At 39.6% G+C, this 21,357-nt stretch overlaps 1 protein-coding gene across 3 annotated transcripts in view; it reads left to right on the top strand.

The window, feature by feature from the left end:
• Positions 1-20,898, top strand: part of LOC122974862 (proton myo-inositol cotransporter-like) — a 68,442-nt gene extending 47,544 nt beyond the window's left edge. For all 3 annotated transcript variants that reach the window (XM_044342886.1, XM_044342885.1, XM_044342884.1), the window contains 6 exons: positions 11,766-11,929; positions 12,006-12,126; positions 16,743-16,868; positions 17,060-17,178; positions 17,579-17,731; positions 18,834-20,898. In XM_044342886.1, the coding sequence (XP_044198821.1) occupies positions 11,766-11,929; positions 12,006-12,126; positions 16,743-16,868; positions 17,060-17,178; positions 17,579-17,731; positions 18,834-19,060 (910 nt within the window). In that variant the 3' untranslated portion in view covers positions 19,061-20,898. The remainder of the gene's footprint in view (positions 1-11,765; positions 11,930-12,005; positions 12,127-16,742; positions 16,869-17,059; positions 17,179-17,578; positions 17,732-18,833) is intronic.
• The last annotated feature ends 459 nt before the right edge of the window (positions 20,899-21,357 follow it).

The raw sequence follows: 21,357 nt of genomic DNA, 5'->3' as shown, positions 1-21,357 counted from the left end.
CTGCTATCAGCTCCAGCCATCATCTCCAGAAAACATCTTTGAGTGAGTCTCAAAGATGCTTTTTGGATGATCAGTGCTTGTTCAGTCACATACTGTATGTGCAAATTACACTTGGCACAAGTCCACATCACATACTTGCATGCAAATTAGTTTTCTCAGTGCTGGCAGTGTGCCGTCTAATGACATGCATTTACGCAAGCAAGTTCAGATAAACTTCATCCAAATTCTTAGCAGTGACAGTAAAACATACACTGAAAGACTGAATATAGATATAAGGACCCACAATCATAGTAAACATCTGATGACATAAACCGGCTGAGTCCACACACACACGGGCTACAGGAGAGCTACACTGCTGTTGGTCAACAGTGTGGGTACATTACATCATATGACCATCATCGGGTTAAATAACAGCAAGAACGGTGTGATTGGCAGAGGGATATGTTGGTTCCAGCACATTATAGGATGTCTAGTGACTATAGACATTATGTATTGAGTATGACAGGTATGACAGGTGAGCACAATCATGATCACACACAGCTATTTATTTATTTTTCCGAGGTATATACACATGTACACCGTCTCTCTGTGGACTCTCTGGTTGTTATTTGAATAACCTCCCTGCCCTCACACACACTCAGGCCTGTCAGAGAAGCCTGTGTGATGAGAGATGTATTTGTCAATAATACATCTCTCAGGAACTAAAGAAGTGTCAGGTGGTGGTGTGTCTGATCTGCTTGTTTTTCTGCCTGGATGGGGTATATATAAATTACATAGATAGATGAATAGATGGATACATTCTAGGATGGCACTGCTGGATTTTCTTTCTAAACTCTTCTTTATCCACTTTTCCCTCTCTGTTCAGCCATAAATGCGGAACAATGTGGTACAGCAGTGGGTCAAATTAGATATCATAGCTTCCCATTAGACACTAGATCATTTTGATTCAATTAGCCACATAATCTGGCATGTAAAGGTCACTGTGGGCTGGTGGGGACTGCTGTGTGCGTGTGTGTGTGTGTGTGTGTGTATTTGCATGTGTACCGTGTCTTGTCAGGGCGGGTCGGCGGGCTATGTTGACAGAGTGGTGACGGAAAGAAGGAAAGGAAGACAGAGGGAGATGAATTGAGCATGAGAGTAGAGGAAAAAGAGACTGATAGGGTAGGACAGAAGAAGAGGGCAGAGGGAGAGATGACAGTGATGGTGATGAGGCGGAGGAAGGTGCGTGTGGTGAGGTGAGGGGGGGTCGAGACAGATGACAGGCAGAGAGAGGGAGGGTAAGACAGATTTATAAAGGGAGTCAGAGAAAGGGACAAGAAATATTGAGTACAGGAGCTGTGGAAGAAAAACCCTGTGTTCTTTCAGTCTGCGCAGTCATATTTTTTTGCTGTTCCTTTGATCCATCTTGTCTGTGAAAAGTTTTCCACTCTTGAGACCAGGCTTTCAAGACGTATCCATCAGGTGTAGTTGAGTTGAAGTTAACAGTCCCATAACAGCAGATCAGCTAAATATGGAGTGAGGAATGTCGGGAGGAGTTTGTTGTGTTGGGAGTACAGAAAGTGTAGCTTAGTGTTATCTACAAGATTTTCAAAGTCATGGCTGAATATTTAGCTGATTTCAACTCGACTCTCCCGAGATTTCAGAATAAAACTTCTCTTTGAGACTTGGTTAGACACAATAACAAACAGATGGGATCAAGGCAAAGAAAAATATTTTATTTCTGTTTGGTCCTTTCTATAATGTTGTCAGACACTTATAATAACAATCAAGATCACTAAAAACAAGCACTTAGTGGGCGTACATTAATGGGGCACTATTGCTCTGTCGGATTACATTACAATCCGTTTCGCGGCTGCTGGCTGCAGCACTCTCGCTCAGTACTGGACCACTTTAAAAAATTGTTGTTTCCATTAGTCACTTAGACACAAAAAGATGGGAAAATAGGGTTCAGGTTAAAAAATACAGAAGTTTCCCTTTAAATAAGCTATCAAACAAACATGTTCCCCTTTAAGTACTGATATCCACGTTTGTCAGTGTACAGACATATTTTTCATATCTTATGGGATATTTTGTAATATTATGTTCAGGAGTCATATCAAGCCTTACCATTAACCCCATTGATCATCTACAAACTTTCCATAAGTAGCATTTTTGAGACACATATTCCCATCAGTTGTCAGTTTTCTTGTCTGTTTTACCCTTGTGAGGTCTGTTCATGATGTGAAATTGCATCAGAAGGGAAACAAGGATGTGAACTAATGGGGAAAAAGTCAAAAACGTCCACAATAAAATGAAAAAATAGTGTCAATGGCATGTACACTACTTGCTACACTACTCATTACTACTTCCTGTTAACAATTCCACAATGCAATGGGTCACATTTTATAGATGTGAAAATAAACAGTTGGCAGCAGACTGCTTTGAAGTGTTTTAGATGTTACATACAAAACCCTGACAAGTTTAGTCCTCATTTGTGTGTGCAATAATCAAGGAGGACTAGTAATTACATCAAGTAGTTAGCTTCCTTGGATGGTTAGCTTTACACCAAGATAACATTGTTATATCTTGGATAGATACTGACATTGGCTGTCTCTTTTTCCAGCCCAGATAGCTAATAATTTTCTCTATCTGTTCTTAGTTTATCTACATTAGTTTGCTCTTTTTTTGTCTTGTCAGCCTGTTGGAAATAGCTTTCATGTATTTCCTTCTTTTCAACCGGCATAAGCTAACGCCTGGAAGCTAGTTGGTCAACATCGTATGCTAGCCTGGAACAGCAAATACCGGGGACATGTGGTATTATTAATTCAAATAAAATCTTAGAGATACATATTGAATGTCTGTTTGCCAACATAATGGACTTCAAAAAAAAGTCCAGAGAAACCAAATGTGGTGTTTTGTAGTACATATCTTTTTATAATGTGACAGGATATGCAAGCTTATTCGTATTAGTGAGCATGCAGTTAGACGTTTTGTTTTTGCAACACAGGCCAATCTACCCTCACAGATGGTCCCACAGACAAGTGTCATGTTGGAAATGTCCCGAAACGCCAGTTTTACATGGTCACTCTGTTGGCGGGCCTGCAAGGAGCTGGCAGAGTTCACTCTCTTGTGTGTTTTTTGTGCACATGTTGAGAGAAATGCCAAAATCTTGTCTTTAACGTGTGACTGTGTGTGTTTGTATGTTTTCAAGTGCTCATAAGCAGCTTAATCATGCCAACCTCCCCCACTGTCTCCCGTGGAGTCACAGCCAGACCTCTTTAATGAGAAATATTCAAATTTTCCATCTAATAAAATGCACACAGAAACACACATACACCCCTCAATTTAGCACAAACATATGATTTGCTTAATACACAGCAAGATGTCATTTGTGAAGCATACTTATTGTGTAAGTGAAGTGATACAATGTGTATAATACATGCTTAAACAAATGCAGAAATTGCATGTCTTGAATGATACAGAGAGCCGTACATAACAAAGAGAACTGACTGCTAAACATAGACCAGCCTTACAGACACATGCTCATTTTGTGTTATTTTATGTTCACCCACACAGGTGTTTTCACTTAGTTTGCTTGATTAGACCTCTTTGCGTTGCTCTTCACAAAAGTAGCCTGAGCATGGGTGCATTCATTGTTAAAGAGAAGTTAATTATATTATATTTATTCTCATTTGCCAGAATCTCCAACTTGACTAGACTGGATTTTGAAAAACCTAATTAAACTAAAATATAAAACTGCACAAATAAACGGTTCAATTATGATTTGGACCAAAGAAAACGAACAAACTGTTTGTGAAAATGTCAGTAACTAGTGGTGGTGATTGCATGTACTTGTACCTTGAGTCAAAGAATTTCAGATAACACAGATAATATGATTTTTTTTGTCCAAATTTTCCAAAATGTCCTCAAAAAGTCTTTAAAGGCACTGTCGAAACAAAAAAATACTGTATGCTGATGCTCACATGTGTCATTCTGGCTAATTAGACCTCTATGAAAATCGATTTCGGAAATTGATTTTCCAAGTAAATTTCACCACAAATGTTTGCCATTTTAAATACCTGTGTGACCATGCAGGGCCTTAAAAGAGTAATCCACCAATTTACCATTGAACTCTTATAACATAAGAGTACCGATTTGGGTGTGTTATGTCAGTAGAGGCTAAGGTAGCTTCAGTCCGCTAACCTCAAGCAGAGGTGAGGAGTGGGCTACAAAGGTCTGGTAACCTCACTACTTTCTAATTCCACAACACCAAGATTTTTTTCATTTTCAAACTTACAGTCCTCAGCCTGAAGGGACATCACTTGAGGAAGTTTATCAGATTTTGTGCAGCTTTGGAGCCACAAAATACTTAGTGGAAACATCTGTAAACAAACTTTTATGTGTTGAATAGGTGAAGCTCCCCTTTAAAATACATGAAAACACTTGTGTGGGTGCTGCATGGGTGTTCAGATCCTTTAAACGTAACCTGGCCCTTTATATCTTAATTTTTGCAAATGTAATAATTAATTGTGTGTGAAATTTTACTACTTAATTCTACATAGAGCTTTATATATCTCCCATTTGCAGGAACAATAGCCAACCAAGTTAAACCCAACAGAGACATTGAACAAGTGTAGAATTGATTTCTGTAAACGTACTGTTAAGTGTTGCTGCTGCATGCATGATACATATGGCCATTTTGCCGCTTCATGGGGGGTCAGCCAGAGAAAGCACAGTGTATTTTCCTTCTGTGTTGATGATAGACATCTGCTGATGTTACACCTGATGCTTGTATGTGTGTGCGCCGTTCTGAATCAGAACATCTAATCTGCAGTGTACCTATTTGAGCTGAGCGTTTTTTGTTCCAGAGCATAAATGTGACGCAGCTCGGCGTTCGTATGCATTCATTTGTAAAATAGGCCAGTTCCCAAGAGAATCTCCATCTCTCTCACTCTCCCGCCGTCCCCCCCACCCCCCCCCCTATCTTTTCCTGTCTGTCCATTTGTTCTTGTTTTCACACCCACATCCCTTCTTCTCTATTTTCTCCAACCATTCATTCTTCTTCTCGCCTTTCGATCCTTTTCTCACTTCCTTCCTCCTCTCTCTCTCTATTTTTCTCTCAAGCTCTCTCACCCTGCCTCCTTCTGCTTTTCCTCACACCTCGTCATACACTCTCTTACTCAGTGAGTCGGTCACTCACTCACGCTCGTTCGTTCGCACCCACTCACTCACTACTTGCCCACTCACACACACACTTGCACTTGTATGCTCGCTCAGTTGTCCTCTCTCGCTGTTGCTTTACAGTTGATCCTTCCCTCCGTCTCCGTCTCCCTCTAAATCCATCTATTAAGTTACATAATTAGATCAGCGCTCCGTCAATAAGTAGCACTCTGTTAGATGATTCAATCCTATAGCTGAAGGAAACATCCCCTGTAGTTTTTCTTTCACACGTTCACACTAGAGTTCTAGACATAGAGGACAATGTTGATGAACTCTGACATGCAAATTTGCACCATTGAGGAATTGCAAACTGTCTTGATCGTGCCAATATTTGAAAGAACAGAGTGAACTGGAGAGGCCAAATGAAATAAGCTATTATATTAGCACAAGACAAATGGAGAATTTTTTCATAGTTAGATCCCTGCAAGTAAGGTAGTAAGGTAAGGAAGTAAAGTTTTAAAGGATTTATGACATCGCTGGACTGCCAGAGTGCTTTTAACATAGGAACACCATATTTTTAAGGTTTCCATTGTATTCTCCATCATGGATTGTACCTCTGTATATTTTACAACAGGGCGTTTTTTTTAAATGACCACAATGACCAAAGAGGCAAGACTCTAATCTATGAATACATATATTGCATGTTCATATTCATGTCATATATTGTAGTACTAGCAGTTAGTGAAAGTTCAACATAGTGCTAGTGAGCAGAACAGTGGGTGGAAGAAGGTTATCAAGCAACAGTGCAAGACCCTCAAGTAGTCACTATATGACGGAGCTTCCAGCATCACTTATTTCATGAGAATGTGCAAATGAATTTTGCTGTGTGACTCGCAGTGGTACGACAACGCCGTAAATTCTCCCACCTTTGTTACTGTCGTTCGCACAGCCACAAGAGATAATTCGCAAGTCGCAAACATGTCGATTGAAGAGTCGTTTTTGACAGTATTACTGAAGAAAAAACAGCTGAAGCACTGAAATGTGCTAAACCACTTGCTGTCTGGGAAGTGGGGAATCACACTCAAAACCCAAGGGCTACTTTGGAAAGTGTTTGGCAGAAAAGTTAAATATATGCACTAAAATTCCAATGGGCGACAACATGCAAAGCAGTCCTTTTAAGACCACATGTCGTGTACTCCCAAGAGTCGGCAGCCTCCAAAATGATCCAGTGATGTGTCAGTAAATGTCAACCATGAGTCAGCGGCGTCCTCGCAACACCACCCATGTAAAATGGGAAGAACAGCGGGGAGAGATTGAAAGCATGAAGATGGAAGAGTCAACAGCGAGCTTCATTTTCATATAATAAAAATCGAGGCCTGTATTAATTTTATACGTTTTTTCACTCATCTCTTGTACCTCCACTGCAAATCCTATGTCTGTTTTCTGTAGAAATGTAAAATAGACACTGACAGAAGTAAACTGACTAAAGCACACACAATATTTGGCTGGAGTCTGGTTTCAGGGATGTGATTTATTCCACTTTTAGCTGCTGATAGGTGTAAATGACTACCTGACAAGGTGATAACATGCAATGCAAGAATGAACTGGTTCAAAAAGGTGTTTGTGTGTGTGTGCATATTTTCTTTTCCACCTCTCGCTCGCTTCACCCGTGTGCTCCCCGCGGCTATCGCTCCCATCCCGCTCCCCCGTGTTCCATCCTCCTCTCGTCTTCCTGTCTCTCTCTCCTTCGCGCTGCATCCGTCTTTCTGCCTTGCTGGCCTCTGTGTTGTCACTCTCCTCTAATGTGCTGAATGAGAGGTTTCGAATCGAAGCGTGACAGGAGTGTGGATCCGTGTTTCCATTTTCAGACCGGGGTCAGGGCCAGATCACACCTTCTCTTGTTTGCTTCGCACCGTTCGCTCTGTGGGGTCTCTTATGTAAAAGACAGTGGGTGTGTCTGTGTGTGTTTGTTGGACAGAAACACAGAGTAGTGTGAGCTCCCTAAATCCACTCGATGTATGCTATTTGTTTCCACAGGTAAAGATGAACACTATCTGGTCTTTTTGAGACATTAGCAGTGCGCTGTGGTGCTGTCCTTTGCACATGTTATTATTTTGGCTGTGTATAATGATGTCAAAGTACATATGAAAATGTATTCTTCCTGTAAATGACTCTGGATAACAGTTTCTCTTATTCAGAGCCGTTTCACACTTGTCTACTAAATTATTTGCAGTTGTAACTATGTAACAGTGTCATTCTTTTCTGGGCCTTTTGATTCTGTGGATTGACCCTCCAACCAAAACCACAGCAGCAACTGAACTGATTGATTGTCTACATCCGCAGTGAAAGAACTGAAATGAAATCACCATAAAGGCACAGAAGAATGGCTTCATAATTTTTATCCTCTCAGTGTGGTTTATGAAATCACTGTAGGGCAGCAAAAGTTCAGCTTTACTCACAGCAGGTCCCAAAGGTGCAGGTAATTGGACCAAATCCAGTCCTGACCCCCCTCTGACCCCCCTCTGACAACCTCTTATTAAAACCAATTCCCATTGTGAACAGAATTGTGTCTATTTAATGAAAGATCCAGGCTGCCTTTTTCTCCCACTCACAGTTCTTATGGATAAAGGATATTTTTTTCAGCATGTACCACAAGAGACTGCTCTATTTATACATGTTTATATTTTGGACACTTGATGAGACATCTGGAACTACCTCCAGAGGTCTGTTTCATTCACGTTCTGTTTGACTGCCTGGGAGTGTTTCTTGTCACTCTGTGATGTGTGGTAATAGTTGACAAGTTGTGGGTGTTTCAGACTGAGAGGTGTCACTTTCTATCAGAGGTGACAGCTGAAAGCTTGCAGCTGTGAAAAAAAGTAGTAATAATCATCAATAATACCAATATTATGGTAATATAATGATTGGATTTATTTTAATGGAACAGAAAAAAAACTTTATTGTCATTCAGATTGATTACATTCACAATAGTTAACTTTCCTTATTAAGGTGCAACCAGCATCATGCACCTTTTTACACATGAACATACAAACAGTGGTGGAAAGTAACTAAGTACATTTACTAAGTACTGTACTGAGGTACAATTTTGAGGTACTTTTACTTTACTTGAATATTTCTATTTGATGCTACTTTATACTTCCACTCCACTACATTTCAGAGGGAAATATTGTACTTTCTACTCCACTACATTTATTTGACAGCTTTAGTTACTTTTCAGATGAAGATTGGACACAATGGATAATATAACAAGTTCTTAAAATACAACACATTGTTAAAGATGATACTAGTTGTTTCCAACCATTTTGGCTTTTGACGTCTTACAAAAAGCAGTGTGTAGTCGGGGTCACATTTCAGATGTCTAAGAGTTGTTAACAGCTCCACCAAATAGTGATTTTTCCCTCGAAACTTCTCACATGGTTTCACTTCAATAAATGTTCAAATGATCAAATATGTCACCAGAAATGAAAGATCAGAGAAGAAGTCCAGAAACTGAAAACAGAGTATTAGAACTTTTTATCAGAGCTTTTTCTTCCAACCAAGGGGTCAGAGGGGCCCGACCCCTAGCTAGCTAACTATATATAAAGTAGTTTAAACTAGCTCCACCTCCAACAGCTACAACAGTAACATGCTGCTCTAACACTGATGCTTCAGTATTAATAATCTAATGTCATTTATAAAAGTATATCAGTCAGAGGGACGAAACCACTACTTTTACTGCAATACTTCAACTACATCAAGCTGGTAATACTTATGTACTTTGATCTAAGTAAAGGATCTAAGTACTTCTGTCACTGCAAACAAAATTATCTCCCAGAAATGAGCAATTTGCCATTTGGAAGAATTTTAGGCACGGCAAAGTAAATAACAAAAGTCTCTGTGTGTACCCATTAAAATGATGCATTTGCCTCCAGGGAGAAATTTCCACAAGACAAATGTGCTGCAGTAGAACTTCATGCACTGATCTCTTGCCCCAAAAATATCTCCAACTAATTTCACCTTGACACTGCGAGGTGACAAGTGAAAAATAAGCACAAAGCTAATGCACTTTGCAGATTTGCAAGGAGACAAAACGAATTAGCACCGGCAGATTTGAAACTGAATCCTGTATTTTTCTCAAGGTGATCATTACTACCTACACGGGCTACTAGAATAACACTTTTCACAGGAGGACTTTGAGCATACAAGGGTCTAGAGGATGGATAATCACTGTTATCAAAAATTAAACTGGAGCCTGAGATGCCATTTCTTAGATGCTTTTAACATTTAACACAAGACACATGTCTTGGAGCTGTGGTCAGAAAAAATGAACATTTTGTGTCTGCAGGCTGTTATGCACAGTGGTTTTTAGTCAGAACATAGTGTTTGTGTGTGTGTGTGTGTGTCTGTAATCAGTAAGATGCAGGGCTGGAGATGGAACACAGCAGGCTGTACTGTTGAGAATAGAAATAGTGCTTTTAATCCCGCTGCTGCTCCAAAACCAACTCATTTCTTGCGTGTGTGTGTGTGTATGTGTGTGTTTTTTCTTTTTTTTTTACTGTCTATGTGCATTTATGTGTGTGTCCATACAGTACATGTATTTACTGGTGTATATAAGATTACAGATGTATAATAAACGTGTCTGTAACTTCTATCACCTGACAAACCTGACCTTTCACTACTGTATGTCAAGCCTTTTAAACAGACTTTTTCAAGCCATCTCATTTCTTTTTCTGTTCTGTCTGACTGGATACATCGGATACAACGGAAAAGTGAAGTGTTATTATGCAAATCTCTCAATTGAATGTCTTTTGTTTTGGGAAAGAGGGACGGAGCAAGAGAGAGGGAGGAAGCAGAGAGATAACGATGCTTTTGAAGAGCTGGAAAGCAGAATGCTAATTCTGAGTTGCCTGTAGAGACTCAGAGAGGAGAGGACAATGCTGGAGACTTTTTATTTAGTCTTTTTTTCTTTAATGAGCGTTATCTTCTTTGTATTTGTGTAGCATTCCCTCTGGGTTTTTGAATTTTTATCTACTGTATGTGTTTGTATACGTACCTCTGTGGGTGTTTTTCCCTTCTCTGGAGCACATAATTCCCTTAATGACAACTTAAATACAGTCCCTTCAGGTGTATGTGTGTGTGTGTGTGTTTGAGGCTACCATACTTGCATACTTACTGCATGTTTTTTCTCCCTCTATCTCAGTTACATGATATCGTGATTGAAGTGGGAACTAGACCCCATGCAGGTGTCTGTATTGTCAAGCGCAGCCTGTTTAGAGCCTCTGTTGATGATGATTGTGAGTAATCTGCCTACGTGGAGCAACATGGTGCTAGAGTTGCCAGTATAATCATATGAGAACAGACAGAGAGAAAGAGGAAGAGCCATTGAGAGTGACTGGTGAGAGACTATTTATAGCTGATCAGCTAACTGTCTATAGTAGAGTGGTTGGTACTCAAGTAGAGAGGCTGTGATTGGTGGATGAATGTTTGGTTCTCAATGAAGAGAGGTTGATGGTGGTACTGTTGACTTGTCTTGACTAATAATTGCATTTGCTAATATATATTTTCCATTTTACATACATTTTTTCAGAATATTGTTTGTGGCCTCTTTATTTTTACTACAGAAAAGTTACATTTAACAATTTATTACAAATTAGATCTCCTTTTTGTAGTTTTTTTTCTATATCTTCTATCATTTGTAACATTCAACTACTGTACTTGTGTACTACTGTACTACTGTAGTTATGCTCACACACAGTTTTCCTGTGCAATGAAGCATTGTTACTGCCTTTTTCCAGTGCACTCACTTTCAGTTTTAACTCCAAATAAAGTGGTTTAAACAGGAAGAAACAGCTAGCCTGGCTCTGTCCAAAGTGAACAAAATCCACCCAAAAGCACCTCTAAAACTCACTGATTAACATGTTATGTCTTGTTTGTTTAATCCTTACAAAAAACATAGTGTAAAAACCACAATTTGACACTTTATGGGGTGTTATATGCCAGACTAGTTCTTGTCTAGGAGCAGTTGCCAGGCAACCAGCAGAGACTCTGGGAAGTTACCGCTCCTTGTTACTGGTTTTGTGAGGATTAAACAAATTAGACATAATGTGTAAATCAGTGAGCTTTAGAGGTACTGGTAGGCAGATTTTGTCAACGTGGACAGAGCCAGGCTAGCTGTTTCCCCCTGTTTCCAGTCTTTATGCTAAGCTAAGCTAACCGGCTGCTAGCTGCATATATACACTACAGACATGACAGTGGTACCACTCTTCTCATCTAGCCCTCGGCAAGAAAGACAGTAAGCATATTTTCCAAAATGTTTAACAATTCCTTTAAATAATCTTGCTAAACTGTTAGACTTCTTTACAACATCACTGCTTGTGTTTCTTCCCCCATCTGACTTATTTACCGTGTTTCTAAATAACTGATGTGTTCCCATGTCTCAGGAATAACTTGAGTGAGTACAGTTTTATTATAACTGACGGAAACAATGGCCAAAACTATGAAAAAAAACACAGAAATTGGTTCTTTATATAGCATAGAAAAGGAGTGTTTTCCATTATTAGACTGGAAAAGTTGTGTTAATGCCACAACAACAGCTACTCATTCATTTCTTCTGTCTCTGTGCCTTATAGGTACTACAGCGCCACTATCTTGCAGATGTCAGGGGTACGGGATGACAGACTGGCAATCTGGCTGGCCGGACTCACCACCCTCACCAACTTCCTGTTTACCCTGCTGGGAGTGTGGCTGGTGGAGAGAGTGGGGCGCCGGAAGCTCACCTTGGGCAGTATCATAGGTAAGTAAGGCACAAGAAGAAGGCATGTGGGAATGTTGTGATTGCTGCATGTCACATATGTTGGTTTCTTTGACAGGAACATGTCTGAGCTTGAGTCTGTTGGCCGTCGGTTTTCTGATGTCAGCCCAGCACAGTCCTCCTGTCACCTTCCACCCATTAGACCCCTCCGTGGTCAACTCTACCTGCTCCAAGTACCAGTGAGTACACACGCCTAATGTAGCAATTACTGAGCCACAATGGACGTACCACTGCTAGATATACGAAAACTTTATTGTCTAAGATGTGGAAATGTCATAAAAACATACATACTGAAATACATCGTCACAGCATACACATTCTACCGGATCCTAATTTCATTTATTACCTTGACAGCACTTGGGACAAAGGATTTTTTGTAGATATTTCTATTAGCTGTCGATATATGTACTAAGGTATTTAAAATCATCAACCATCTCAACCATTAGCCCATTAATCATTATTGGTTCTATTAAATCTTTGCTGTGATGAGCTCTTTTGTCGTGCTCACATTTATTTCTAAGGAGCTTGTTAAACATCAGCTCTGAAGAGTTAACCATGATAAAAATATAAACTCTCTCTCAGTATCCCCTTTCTGCAGTAGAGAAACCAGAGCCATATCATCAGCATACTTAAATAAACTAAAATTAGCATGATCAATCTTGAACTCATTTGTGTACACAGAGAAAAGCAGTGGTGATAAAACCATCCCCCTGTGGTGCTTCTTTGTTCAGCACAATCTAATCCGACACACTACTATCAACCATGACTCCGAGAGTGGTCAGAGAGGAAGTCTCTCATCCAGTGAATGATGCCTCCATTAACCCCTAGATCCACAAGTCTCTTCAGAAGAGTATGTATTTGCATGGTGTTAAAAGTGGAGGTAAAATCAATAAAAAAGAACTCTGGCATAGTGAGTGGAGACTTGTAGATGCTTCGCCAGGTACTAAACAAGTTTACAGTTGCATCGTCTGTGCCCCTCTGGCTTTTATAAGCAAACTGTAGGTGGTCTAAATGCATCTTCTCCACACATTCACATAAGATTGAGGTAAGTGCAGTGGCCCTAAAATTGTTTAGTTTTGAAGCTCCAGGCTTTAGGAACGGTCACAATGTTTGAAGTTTTCCATGATTTGGGTAGTGCACACGTCTCAAGCAGGTGCTGAAATAGCTTAGTCTGAACTCTTTTTAATTAGTGAGTACAATCTCTTAACACTCTACCTCTATCATCAGGCCCTGGGGCTTTGTTAGGCTTACTACAAGCCAAACTTGAGGCAATTTCATGTTCTGTGAGTGTAATTGGAGCGTATTCTGGGACAGATCTACACACTTCATCACACTCAGTACAGAAGTTTATCGTATCAAATCGGCTATAAAATAAGTTGAAGTCATTAGCAAAGGATGAAGAAAGGTGAGACAGAGGGAAACGTTTCTGCTTTGCCTCCCTGCCCATCGTCTGAGTTAGACCTTCCCACGCTCTCGTAGCACTGCCTGAATAAAAACGTTTCTCTACTTTATCCTTATACGCTGTGTTCGCTTTCTTCAATTTATGTCTTAGTTCATATCTCTTTTCCTTGGCCAGTTCTGCATTCCCATTAATAAAGGCATGTTTTTTCTCGTTAATACAGTCCTTTGAGTTGGTGCTTATCCATAATTTATCATTTGGGAAAACTCAAACCGTTTTTGTGTCTCAGTTCCTCCTTGCAATCATCTGTCCACAGCTTTTCCTGTTTCAGCTTTGCCCTGTATCATGGGAGTAGATGTACAATGTTGTGATCAGGCTTTCCCCAAAACTGGCTCCTCAGCTGCAAAACAATGACCATTTATCATCTCCCTTCATTACCGAGAAAAAAATACCAGGCAGTTAGAGCATAATTATTCCACATATCCTGATGTTACTATCCAAACAAAATCAATTTTATGTTATACCTTTATTTGAGCCTTGAAATTAGCCCCACTTCTAACTTCCATCCCAAAGATGAAGAGGGAAAAAACAGATGTACAGTGTTTCAATGTTCAACTGGGGCTGTGTAAAGTCTGATCTGGATAATTCCCTTAATGTCACTTCAGGTTAACATAGATGAAAACACAAAGTGCTCAAGATTTAGCCATAAAAATGACTAACAACATAAAATTAAAGCAGAATTCCATGTTGTTGTTTTTTTTTAAATATCGTAGATATTAGCATGAGAAAGAAACATTCTCTTCACCTGAGAGCACTTCTGTTCTTTATAAAAGCACTCAGTTTTAACAATGTCAGAATATCAATTCAGAGCACAGGAGAACACATTCAATTCAGAGGATAAAACTCTCCGAAAAGGATCTTTGTGTTGGAGTTATTGCATTTTTTTACACATGCATTAATCCAGATTTTCTTCATTTTCAGTAGACCGCTCAGAGATGGGATCAAAATTAGTGCCAGCACATATAAAGATAAAGGTTGGCTAGAGAAGTAATAAATCAAATCTATGGCATGTAGACTCTGCCTGAAGCTCAGATTTGTGCCCTTTACCCACCTGGAAGATCAGTTCATAAAAACTGGATCTGCATGTTTAATAAGAATCTTCTTACCTCTGACATATTTATTAATGATTGCATAAAACAGTCGGTTTTCATGGAAATATACAGTACAAGTCAAAAGTTTGGACACACTCATTCTCATTCATTCTCATTGTGTCTTTACTTTTGATTGGTGTTATATACTGTGTAAATATTCATCTCTGTGTGACTTTCATCATCAAACTCTCGGACTAAATCAGCAACAATTCTCTTCATTGTCTCCATTAGTAACAAAGGGCAAACAAACAAACACACACACACACACACACTGAGACAGAGAGCCCTAGTATGTTTTCATGTGAGGCAGAGATCAGATGCCTCTCTGTCCCAATTTACTCTCACTTACACAGACACAAAATGAAACTCCTGTGTAACAATGGTCTTTCATCATTACAACAAACAACGCCTAATGGACTCTCTGTCCAGCACCCACACACAATAACTCACGCCACCACATACGTACATAAACACAAACACAGAGGTAATTTGAAGAGATGAGTGCTTTTACCACACTCTAGTGGCTTCATTGAGTTCACTTTGCTCCACAGGAGCCCACACATCCCCTCGCTGACCACGGCAACATCATAAGAACACTAGAGCTACCACAGGCCTCCTACCCTCATTATGGATGGGACATCCCATTTTAGGATGCACTCCAGGGGTCCCTGGTTGGGTTTGACTAGTTTACTTGCCTGGGAAATGGTGGGTGATGATGGGGGATGATTATCCATCCAAAGATAGAGGAATCCCTTGAATACATTACCTTTGAATTAACAATTAACCATTCTCTAAGCCCCGCCCATCTTTGAAAAGGCAAAAAAAAGAAAGACATTATCCTCCAAAGTGTTTAGCGTTCATTTCATATCAGGTTTACTGTAATTACGAGTGTCTGACTTGTAAATATCATTCACGTAAACCTCCAAGGGAAATTACGACTGGGATTTTTGTTAAAGCTCAGATATATCCGACCTGGCACTAAATAATATGGAAGTGCCTGAAAACCAAGCAAACATGAATACTTCACATAAGCGTTCAGTGTATTAAACCCAAAATGAATGGCTACAATGTCATTTTGTAAATTTAAACCTTAAGACAACCAACTCAGTTATCACCTTCCTGAGTTGTCAGATGACATGAAGGCTTGCGGGTCCTTAACATGGGAACCTTTCCGATCTTTCCCATCCATCCGACATAGCGTGAATGCGGCATAATGCCTTGATTGCTAGGCTATGATTGGACAATTGCTGTTGGGGGGATGGGTTTAACAAAAGGCCAATTACATGACAATATCATATAAGTGAACTTGTATTAATTAGGATAGAATAATAAAATGCTGAGAATTTAATTAGTAAGATGTCCACAGAATAATATATGACATATTTTGGATGCTTTATGTTGCCATGATCAAACCTCTACAACTTTGCCAATGCTTTACATTACATTATTTACTGTATATTTTTTAAAAGACTAGACTGTACACATATTCAGATTTCCCCTGTGCATCATTTAAATCTTAGCTATAGCTGAACTGTTCCATCTCTCTCCACATTATTTACTTTAGCTTCCCTCAGGTACCAATACATGGCTTTATTTTAGTCTGGGTGACCTCAGTATGTAATTAGAGCAAGGTACCCTGCCCACAGGGAGGCTGAAGACTACAAAAATAGACCTCTGAAACAAAACACACATTTCATGCAGCTCCATCGGGATCACACCAGCAACAAACCTGACGAAGCTGCATGGAAAAAATATTGTGTGCCGGTGCTTCTTTCCCAGTTGGAAAGCACTCAAACCTTCTTCAAACCAACCTTCATGTCTTGTCCACTAATTTACTGTAGCACATGACAAGATGTACTTTTATTCTACTAGGACATAACAGAGAGAGACAAGACATGAGAAAGATGTAATGATAATGGATCCCACATCATTTGGATTTGGCTCTTAATTTTATCACTTCCTGTATGTGGGGAACTGTACATATATTAATTTCATTTGGTTAATGAGGCAAGGCTCAATTAGAGAGGGTGGAGTGCAGTTTCTTGTGATGTAGTACAGGCGGGTAAGTGTATTTTTCTTTAAAAATTTTCCATGTTTTCCTACAGAAATCAATGTATTTTGCACAAAAACACCCAAAACAGTGTAAAGTAAAGGAATGCACCTTCAAGAGCTGGCATGCAGTACGATTGATTATGTTCAGGGAAATTATTGCTAACGCTTGTTGTGTCTGCTGTTCGGCTCGCAGGCTGTGTGAGCCGTGCATGCTGGACCCAGGATGTGGTTTCTGTTACCGTGAGAATGGCTCGGCAATCCTCACCTCCTCCTGTGTGCCAGTCAATAAAGCCTCCACTGAGCAGGCGGCATGGGGCAGGTGAGTCACAGGATACGGCGCGAGTATGTGCATGTGTTTAGGATTCAGCGGTGGGTGGGGGTTGGGGGGCGACGCTGTGGTGGGAAGACTTTTTGATAACATAGGATTAGAATGTACAGTATATTAATTGAGGTCCAATGTCAAGAGTGTTTGCCAAAAGACCATGAAAATGTCTTTCTGCTCTCCTCCAGATGCTCCAACTCCAGCCAGATTAGAGAGCAGACCTACTGGGCCTACAACTACTGTCCTACATCCTACTCCTGGCTGGTTTTACTGGGCCTGATGCTCTACCTGGCTGCTTTTGCTCCAGGTAAGAGAGATGGTACCTCAGTGTCCATCTGACCGAGATCCACTAACCTCTCTGTTCAGTTGCAGTTACACGTCATTTCATGTCCCTTTTATCTTTTAGCCATTCACAATTACTCTACACTGTATTAAAGCTAGAAAATGGTATTTTTCATACGGTAGTTAAGTGTTTTGTTAATCTTCCAACTTCATTTGTGCATATTCAGACCCAAACTCTTGGCAGTCATAAACCCGCCACAGGTGTTGAACAAGCAGACAAACGTTACAGCCAACCTAACCTTTGCACCATAGTCCTTTTTCATGGAAGGCATTTTGATTAGTCATGCACTATTTTTCAAGGTTTTTCGGTTTAAACTTGTCTCCACCTGACACCATGAGGCTTATCTCTTATCTCTCTCTCTCAGGGATGGGTCCTATGCCATGGACCATCAACTCAGAGATCTATCCTTTGTGGGCGAGGAGCACTGGGAACGCTTGCGCAGCCGGAGTCAACTGGACCTTCAATATCCTGGTGTCACTTACCTTCCTCCATCTGGCTCAGTATTTCACCTACTATGGTCAGTTTCTGGGCTGCAGGATTTTTATTTTTAAAAAAGTCTCTAAATAGACCACTTACCTTTAGAGCTTTTATTCTTTACTTTTGTAGAAGGAAGAGAGTAGCTTTGAATTTGGCAGCAAATCAATCTTGTTTCTTTATTACAAACCCAGTCACACTAAACTGAGTGTAATTTTAATCAGAAGAAATACTCCTGTCAGGAACAATTACTGTCCATCAGTGCTGTCAGTCCTTATCCAATTATATCAATCCTTATACAACCTTGCAGCAAACGTTATGTAAGATGCGTTCATCCCTACCTTACGTCACGACCAGCAAGGAGGTAACAGCTGACTGATACCCTGAGGCGCTGTCAACCTTTTTTTTTACCCCCCAACCCTCTTCCATACCTCTTCAGTCAATGTGGCTCAACAGCAGGTTTCTCCTCAGACAGGAAGGAACTGACCTTTCGTGGAGTTGCCGATCGATCCATCAGGGGTGATCCTGAGATGCAGCGGGTTAACCATCTATTCGAGTTGTCATTGACTTAACAAAAATCATTCACCAAGAATGAAAAACAGCTTAAAAAACATAATGATGTTATAAAAAATGGTGATGGTATGAGGCTAGGTGTGTATTTGTTTTTTAAATCAGTGGATTTCACATTATGCATGGTTGATTGTAACATGAAAATGTCATTCCGCTTTGACAAGGAGAAAACGGTGATGGCAGTGGGCAGGAAATCTAATTAAATCTCTGTCACTGTTTCTGTACATACGCCTGTTTCTAAATGTCTCTGTGTAATTGTTGCCTTTCCCTGTTAAACCTGCTGTAATGCTACTTTGACAGGGGCATGTTACTTCTACTCTTATGTATTCATATCCACAACATTGATATTTAATTTAGTAAAACATTTTCATCTTTCAGCCCACACACATCTCTGTAGAAGTTCGTGAGCAGTCAGCATTCAATATTAGCTGCCCTCAGGACCAACGTTTCTTTTTCTGTTGATAAATGAGAAAAACCGAGCCTATTTATAAAAGGTGACAGGGCTCTCAAAAGCCATGGCAGTGTTCCTTGTGTTTGTGGGTGTCATAGTGACATTGTGTTCTTTTGTTTGCCAGGGGCTTTCTTCCTCTACTCCAGCATGGCCTTGCTCGGTTTCTTCTTCATCTATGGCTGCCTGCCGGAGACCAAAGCTCGGCGTCTGGAGGAGATTGAGGCGCTGTTTGAGAATCAGCTTTGTTCCTGCGGCGCCTCGGATTCAGACGAGGGACGGCAGGTCGAGTATATCCGGGTCAAAGGGTCAAACTACCATCTATCGGACAACGATGCATCTGATGTAGACTAGGGGAAGTTTCTGTGTTGGTAAACTCCCTCTGAGTGTTTCAGTAGCTTCCAAGATTGCAGAAACATGCAGAGTTCTTGGGTTTGAAATTTTTTTTTTCTTTTGTGATCTGAGGAGCCACTGGTTTCCCTCACTGAGGTTCAATATCAGAGCTTAAAAAACATTTTGCTTGTATCACTTTCAATTCAGTCAATTCAGGAATCCAAAATCAGCATCAGTGCTTTAGCAGCTAGCAGGGGTAAGAATGTTTTGTTTTCAGCTTATTCTCTGAATTGAGGGTGACAAATCTCAAGTCTCAACCATGCACCAAAATATCTCAATTAAGACATAATAGTCCTTAAGTGTCTCGCTCAAGAACACTTGGACAGGAAATATGACTGTTGAGCACACACTGCATACACAAAGTAAAAGGGACACTTCCTCTCTCATAGAGCCCACAAATCTTACTGATTTCCTTTCACAAAGGAAGAAACATAAACAAGGACAAGCAGATCAGTTATTATAAAGTATCAGGAAGATGTCCCTAATATTTTGTATATGCTTGAGAATTATAATTTAATATATGATGTTGTGCATATCGTATAAAAGTACAGCATAACACATCCATCCTACCGCATCATGTCAGAATATGTTTCCATTGCGAACTCCATTGAAAAAGGTACAGTAAATGTGGTCTTAGAAAACAGGCGTCCACAAAACTTATGTCGACGTGACAGCAATTGTGACTCGTTGATCTATAGTACCATTATGCCTTTCTATATGAAAACACATCTCAGTTAAATGTTTATGCTTGTAGCATAGCACACTTGACATCAGTTCCTCATGATGATGGTCTTATGTTGTGATATTTTTATGGAAAGCAAACACCAGAGATGTACAGTGTATTGTTCCAAGTTTAGCATACTTGTATTGTCAGTGGGTGCCTAAACAAAACCACTGACCAGTCTAGTAGCACTGAAAGAAACGTATTTTGTTGTTGTTATTTCTACTTATTTTTTGGAATGTTTGCATTATTTTGCAATTTCAAACCTTCAGTTTATTGCTTACCTGCCTTTTAAAAATAGCAGTTTCTAACATAGTGTGGTGAGTCCAGTTTAACATGTCCCAAAACCTGCACTATAAACCAGTGTTTTAAACCAACATGTCATGAAACATTGCTGATTGCTGGTAGTTACTAACCAGTCTGCTCCATCTATAGTAGTAAACTAAACACCATGATTTAAAGATTGAAACTTCACTTGTATTTTTAAGTATCACTTTCTATCTTTAACATGATAATATTAGTGCCTGTGTATTGTGAAGGTGCCTAATGGCCGTTTTCAGTCCAAATCCCCGACGTGGACATGTATGTATTATATCATGTTATGATAATTAGGTTCACATAGCTTTTTTTTTACTTTACATGTACATATTTGCATTTCACCTGTGATGTAATATTATTTTTTTACTATCATTTTGTGTATTTTTTGATTTGTCTTCCTCCATAGCCTTATGTACAAATAGCAGAGCATATCATTTATGTGGTTCTCGTGTCAAAAGTCAAGGAGTAGGCTTTAGCGTAATTTGCCAGTGTTGTTTTGTAAAATTGTAAAACTGTGTGCGGTTACACCTTGTTAGTCAAATACACATAGGTTTCTGTGTAGCAAAAACTGTAGACAGCAGAGTAACTGTACAAGAAATTTGTGTAACAAAACAAAACAGGTGAATAAGGCGTTAACAGGCCGTTACTGTGTTCAATTAACAGGTTTCTCATGGAAGATCATGTCAATTTTTGGCTTGTGGTTCCGAACCATCATGAATAAGATTTAATACCTCTTTTTAATAAAGTCTGAAATAAGGAACTGTGTAGTGACATTTTCAGTGATGGGTCAAAGTTGAATAGATGTTTGCATCAAGTATTGTGATATATTTGGTATTTTACACAGGGATTGCTATTGAAATGGTAAATCAGTATTAAATACAGTAGTAACATATTTATCTCATAAATTGTAAGAATGTGGCATAACTGTCCTTTGAGAAACTTTTAAAACATTTTTCTCCAAAAGCAGCTTTAAAGGACCATTTTCAGCTAATTATAGTTTATATTTAGCTCGTGATGGTCCCTTAAGCCAACAGGGTAAAGGAATCAAACAGTTTACACAAGTTCTGGTAATGATGAGAAACATCCTGCATATTCTGTTCATTCAGCTATAAGAGAAAGATCTGTCTTTTCTTTAAAAGTGAAGAAAAATAACTATAATTCAAAATGTGAAAGTATTGTTTCAACTGTCAAGAGTTTTGTTTGGTACAGAATCAGTTGT

The sequence above is a fragment of the Thunnus albacares genome, chromosome 23, assembly GCF_914725855.1.
Source record: "Thunnus albacares chromosome 23, fThuAlb1.1, whole genome shotgun sequence".
Lineage (NCBI taxonomy): Eukaryota > Metazoa > Chordata > Actinopteri > Scombriformes > Scombridae > Thunnus > Thunnus albacares.
This window is presented reverse-complemented; position numbering and strand designations above follow the sequence as displayed.